Raw genomic sequence first — 6,000 nt, forward strand, 5'->3', positions numbered from 1 at the left:
CACCTGCCATAATCACTGTTAAGAAAAGACATCTGAACGTGTTTAGCATTCACAATCTGTCAGTCAGGGGAACGACAGCCATCCAATGCCAGGCGGGAGAGGCTCTAAGCTCCTGAAGGGGCCAGTCCGCTGGGCAGGCGTGGTGGGCCTTGCGGGGGGAAGCAGAGGAGCTGCCCCAGGTCCCGCCTTCTCTACCACATTCGTGGGCACAGGGGGGCCACAGAATTCACTGGAGAGGTCAGCAGAAAGCATCTGAGAAAAAGCCACATCCCAAACAACCCATTCCACACAAATCCTCCATAGCCCACACAGCCCAAACCCTGCCTGGCCTGGCGCCCTCGGCAGCCAAGGGCCACAGCTCACAGAGAACCAGCCTGACTGCAGCCAGCCCTTCCACCCTGGCGCCCCCAAACCATGCCAAGAGCACACTGCCACGACCAACTCCATTTTACAGTCAGGGAAACTGCAACACACAGGGGCTAAGTAATTGCTTTGCATCTCCACAGAGTCGGCCAAAGGGGCACACCTGGGAGCCAGGCCAGGTCTGCCTCCGACCAGCAGATTTCTGGACTCCAGGATGGAGCCTGCAGTGCAGGAAAGAGGTTTCTGGTTACCCTCAGAGGTGGTGTCTGTAAATAATTTAATAGGTTCTTCTTGTTCACTTCAAAGTCCTTGAATAATTTTGAGTGTAGTTTCCGGGAAAATTTAAATCCTGAAAATACTTGAAATCATTGCTCCAATAAAGTTGACAAGGAAAGAAGACTAGGCGGACGCTGTGCCCCTAAACCCCCACGCTCTGGAGCACACTCAGTGGGGCCCAGCTCTCCCTGTCTCGCATGGCCTGCCCAGTGCCTGCTGTCACCACCCCAGGCAGTGTTTTCTTTCTTAATCCCATTCACATCATAATGGTGCAGTCTGGAAGTGCCAGCTGAGTTCTTCCATCTCCAAAGTGCAGGTGAGAATCAGGACATTTCCATGTGACCATGCCCTGGGGGCATCAGCACAATGCCCCGGCCCAGGCCCAGCAGGTGCTGTGGGGGCAGGGCCATCCGCACTCTCTTATCTGATCACATTTGCCAACAGCGGGGGATACGGGGATATTCCGGGGCTGGTTGGTTTGTTTCTCATTTTGGCCTCCCTGGAGCAAAACCACATCTCAAATATCAATTCTTTTTGGAATGACCAAGGTACAAATAAACCATGATGGCTCCCACTGAAGAGAATGAGAACTGGGGACGGCAGAGGCTGTTTCCTTTCCTCCAAGGGGGACAACCACATCGGGGGAAGACACTGCTTCTTGGTGTGCCCTCTTCAGTGAACAACACAGAGGCTGCCAAAGGGAACAGTTCCCGTGGTGACGACGCCCGGGCCCCATGCAACACTCACCAGCCTCACCAGCAGGCCACTGAGGTCCAGGCCATACTTGGCCACGACGGGCCGCAGCACCTCCGTGACGGGCTTGGTGGGCTTGGCCTTGAGTCCCACTGACCGGTTAATCGGAACAAGATCCAGCCTGGTGGGGGATGGAAAAATTCACTACAAACTCATGTCAGCTCTCATTAGGAGATCAGTTCACGAGCAGAACTACAGCACAGCCCCAGGCCGCCCTCAAGGCCTCGGTGTGCCCCGCACCAGTTCAGCCCCAGCTGATCAGAAAGTGCTTTCCTCCACATGGGAAAAGTCAGGCCAAGCAAGGGCTGTGGCCTCCTCCTCCGGGGACAGCAGTGTCCTGCAGAAAGCACTCCTGCCCCTCCCTCTCAGCATCTTAGGGGGCTGTGCTCACCAGGCCAGGGCAGTCCTTGTTCACGGGGCAGGGAGGAGAGGGCCCCTCTCACCCCTGGGCTTGCAGGGGTGCTGCCTCATGTGGGCCTCCATCCCCCACCAACCCCACTGACACCCCATCGTAGCCCAGCATGGAGCATCCACAGGCTACCCACTAAGTGCAGAGACCAGCAAGTGGTGGGCACATGGGGTTGGCTCTGGGAGCCTCAGGCGAATGACAGTGATCTTCCTCTTACCGAAACAAGGTGCGCTTTTCTAGGCGCAGGTCCCTTGACTCCAAGATGCTACTGTCTTGGTGCAGCACCAAAGGCTGAGGAACAAAGAGACCAGAATCAACGTGGGCACAGAGGCACCCCCGAAAGGCAGAACAATGTGCCCCAGGTGCACAGCTGTGCAGAGCAAAAGAGCAGCTTCAGAAATAGCCATCCAAAGAAAGCGATCACTCTTTCCACACCAACCTAGCACCCGCATGCAAAGTGCTCCCAGCCAAGTAGTTCAGATAATCTGGCCTCCACTCCAGGCACTGTTGAAATGAGGAGCGCAAGAGGGGAGAGCCTGAGGACTCTGACAAAGCTAGGGGGCAGGGAGCAGGTAGGCCATGGCCTGAGGGCAGCACGAGGGTCAGGCGGGCCCAGTACCTTGTCCCCGCCCACCAGGAAGAGGTCTGCGGCCGCCCCATTGATGCCATGCCGCTCACAAAGTCCAGACAAGATGTCTTTGATGGAGAAGCCCGCCTTGACAGCCACCACGCAGGATGTCCCATCCGGGAGGTGAATGCAGCAGTGCTTGGTGGCCTTGTCCTTCTCGGGTGCCAAAGTCCTGCAGGCCTCCGACTGGGGAGTGGGGAGACAAGCAGTCAAGCGGGCACCAGCATCACAGGGGTGCGGGGCATCTCCCAGAGCAGCCCAGCTGGCCCAGGCCTCACGTGCTGGAGAGGCTGGTGCCCTGCCACTGTCCTAACTGCAGCTCCCCAGGTACACACATCTCAGGCTCAGTCCACACTGCCTGAGGTGTTGGGTTTTGTGAATTAACACGGGAGAGCAGTCATCATTCTCTCAGCTCTGGGCCTCACTGGCCATCGTGCTCAGGACAGCATGGGCCCTGATGCGGCTCTGCTCAGAAGGCACATCTGGGCTTCTCCACCCAGAAGCAGGGTGGTCCTGTGGGGCCCACTGAAGCTGCCCTGTGAGGACCCCTCCCTCCTGGGGCTCTGGGTTCCAGCACGCTATCCTCTCTATACACAGCTCCCCCAGCACATCGTTCCAATGTAAACCTCGCCTGGACTGTTACTTCATCATCACTGCCTTTTGGTAGTCTGAAGTCTCTTTTCCCTGAGCATTATTTCAGGAAACTAGTTTGTACAGTGGTAGGCTGGCTGCACAAAATGGCCCAACCATCCCCTTCCCTGTCTCCGTGCCCCTCGTAATATGGCTTTGTGGCTCCTCTCATGAAGAGGTGGAGTCAGCCCCAGCCCAGACCTCAGTCGGCAGAAGGAGCGGCTCCAAGCCTGGGCCTCCAGAGGCCGTCCTCCTCTGCTCAGTGTTGGGGTCCCTGAGACAGCTGTGGGATGGGGTGAACTGGCCTGCTGGGTGAGGCAAACGAAGGGTCCTGTCAGTGCTCCTGCTCCAGCCAAGGGCCAGCAAGGGCCAGTCATGTAACTGAGGGCCTCTGGGACCAGCCAGCTGGCTCCTGTGCCAGGTAACCAGAAACACACAGGCAAGGCTGGCCAGAATGGGCAGAACCACCAAACTGACCCAGAGACCCAGCACAACAGTAATTGTTTTCAGTCTCTGAGTTTGGGGGTGGGGAGGTATTAGGCAGCAGGAGCTAACTGACACCTGGTAAATCCTTACAGCTTTCAGTGTTATTTGGAACAACTGAAGAAGAAATCATATTCTACATTCATTCCTGCCTGAAAATTTCAAATGACTAGGATGCTGGCAACCAGTGAGGTTTTCCAAAATTCCTATCAAACAACATCTAATGAGCTCACGAGTCCTGCCTGCGCCCGCTCATCTCCCTCATCTGCTGGAAACTGGGGCCAGGAAGAGCACCAGCCAAACAGTGAGCAGGCGTGAGAGGGTGCGGGAGACAAGCGGCCCGCAGGCAGAGGGGCAAACACTGCAGTGCGGGAGTGCATGTGACGCTCACGCGGTGAGACAGGGAGCGCCTGCTCTCGACGCCTTCTGTTGATTCTTAGTGGGAGTTCACAAAAACTAAATTACAACAAAACGACTCAAGAAATAAATCCAAAGATACTTTAATGAGTTCCCTCCCTCGTATAACTAATAGTTTTTCGTGCCCTCTCAGGAGCCCTAGGCTGGGGGACCATGAGGCTGGGGCCTTGGGCCACCCTGCACTTTGCCACTATGCCTGGGCCGGCACCCGAGCCTCGTCCCCCAGCTTTGCAAAGTGAACGCTGGGTTTTGTAAACGCAGGTTTCTGTGGGGCAGAGGTGTCACCAGTCAGCTGGTGGGGACAGCCCTGAGCCTGAGGCCTGTGGGATAAGGGGAGACAGTGACTCACCAGGTCCAGGCTCCCTGCAGAGGACACAGAGCCCTGGGACTCTCGGCGACACAGGCCTCCATTGGCATGCAGGGGGTCTTGACGGGGGAAACACAGTGACTCACGTCAATCAAAACCCTATTTATTTGGTCCCATCTCCCAACCCTCTGTCCCCTTTAGGCTGAGCAGACAGACACACAGCACGTAGGGCAGACGCCAGGAAGCCCTCCCCACAAGGCACCGCCTCGCCTCGCTCGGTGGAGACAAGTCACATGTGTCTTCCTAACCCTGGAAGCCAGTCAGGGACCAGTGCGGCTCTACCCACCACGAAGCGGAGACGCCACTCTCTGCCCTGTCCACCGCCACATCCTGGCTCCAAAACATGCTTGGCTCATGGCAGGTGCCCAATAAGTCACGTCAGTACATGCAGTTCCACAGCACGGACCCAGGTGTACGTCCCGGCCAGGGCCTTTCCTCCACTCCATCTGGAGCTTTCATCCCCAAATGTAGTTTCTGGGCCTAACTGGAACCCCCCCGCTGTGGCAACAGCCTGCGCTCTCAGGTGGATGCGGCCTCCAGTCCCACTCAGTCCCCATCCTTTTTCTCTGACGTCCTGACGTGAACCATAATGAAGTGTCAATTGTCACCCACCTCAACTAACTATATTCTTAGGCTAATCTACAAATCATGAAAATTCTGACACAGAAAGGACTTTTCAAACAGCACCTGCTCCCAAACCACGCTGCTGTGCATGGGCTCTGGGACCTAAGGGGAGAGGGGAAGGCAGCTCCCAGACCCACTGGCCTCCAGACTGCAGCCACCTTCCACAGGAACAGATGCCCAGGCCATATCCTGGGCCAAGATCAGAATGTGTTAGTTCTGGGAGTGCCTGCAGTTCGGGTTTTATTTTTTTGGTTTGCTTTGTGTTTTTCAGAGACAGAGTGTCGTTGTGTCCCCCAGGCTGGGGTGCAGTGGCACCATCATAGCTCACGGCAGCCTCCAACTCCAGGACCCAAGCAATTTTCTTCCCACCTCAGTCCCCCCAACAGCTAGGACTACAGGTGCGCCACCACACTTGGCTAATGTGTATTTTTATTTGTAGAGATGAGTGTCTTGCTATGTTGCCCAGGCTGGTGTTGAATTCCTAGGCTCAAATGATCCTCACACCTTGCCCCCGGCCAAAGCACTGGGATTTAAAGGCATGAGCCACCGTGCCCCACTGCTATCAAGGTTTGGTTTTATTTATTTGTTTTTTGAGACAGTCTTGCTCTGTCACCCAAACTGGAGTGTAGTTCTCGGCTCACTGCAACCTCCGCCTCCCAGGTTCAAGTGATTCTCATGCCTCAGCCTCCTGAGTAACTGGGACTAAAAGTGCCCACCACCACACCCAGCTAATTTTTTTTCCTTCTTTTGAGACGGAGTCTCGCTCTGTTGTCCAGGCTGAAGTGCAATGGAACAATCTCAGTTCACTGCAACCTCCACTTCCTGGGTTCAAGTAATTCTCCTGCCTCAGCCTCCTGAGTAGCTGGGATTACAGGCATGCACCATCACATCTGGCTAGTTTTTGTATTTTTAGTAGAGTCGGGGTTTCACCATGTTGGCCAGGCTGGTCTCAAACTTCTGACCTCAGTTGATCTGCCCACCTCAGCCTCCCAAAGTGCTGGGATTACAGGCATGAGCCACCATGCCTGGCCCCCCCGCCTTTTTTTTTTT

At 55.7% G+C, this 6,000-nt stretch overlaps 1 protein-coding gene across 8 annotated transcripts in view; it reads right to left on the bottom strand.

Moving 5' to 3' along the window:
- The window catches only part of RGS12 (regulator of G protein signaling 12), a 136,956-nt gene that overhangs the window by 14,434 nt on the left and 116,522 nt on the right, over positions 1–6,000 (bottom strand). For 7 of the 8 annotated variants that reach the window (XM_017863163.1, XM_017863162.1, XM_017863161.1 and 4 more), the window contains 4 exons: positions 4,309–4,385; positions 2,421–2,615; positions 2,019–2,092; positions 1,387–1,513 (listed from right to left, as the gene is read on the bottom strand). In XM_017863163.1, coding sequence (XP_017718652.1) covers positions 1,387–1,513; positions 2,019–2,092; positions 2,421–2,615; positions 4,309–4,385 — 473 coding nt within the window. The remainder of the gene's footprint in view (positions 1–1,386; positions 1,514–2,018; positions 2,093–2,420; positions 2,616–4,308; positions 4,386–6,000) is intronic. The other variant, XM_017863164.1, reaches the window with a different exon arrangement.

This window comes from Rhinopithecus bieti, unplaced genomic scaffold, assembly GCF_001698545.2.
Source record: "Rhinopithecus bieti isolate Rb0 unplaced genomic scaffold, ASM169854v2 scaffold_68244, whole genome shotgun sequence".
NCBI lineage: Eukaryota > Metazoa > Chordata > Mammalia > Primates > Cercopithecidae > Rhinopithecus > Rhinopithecus bieti.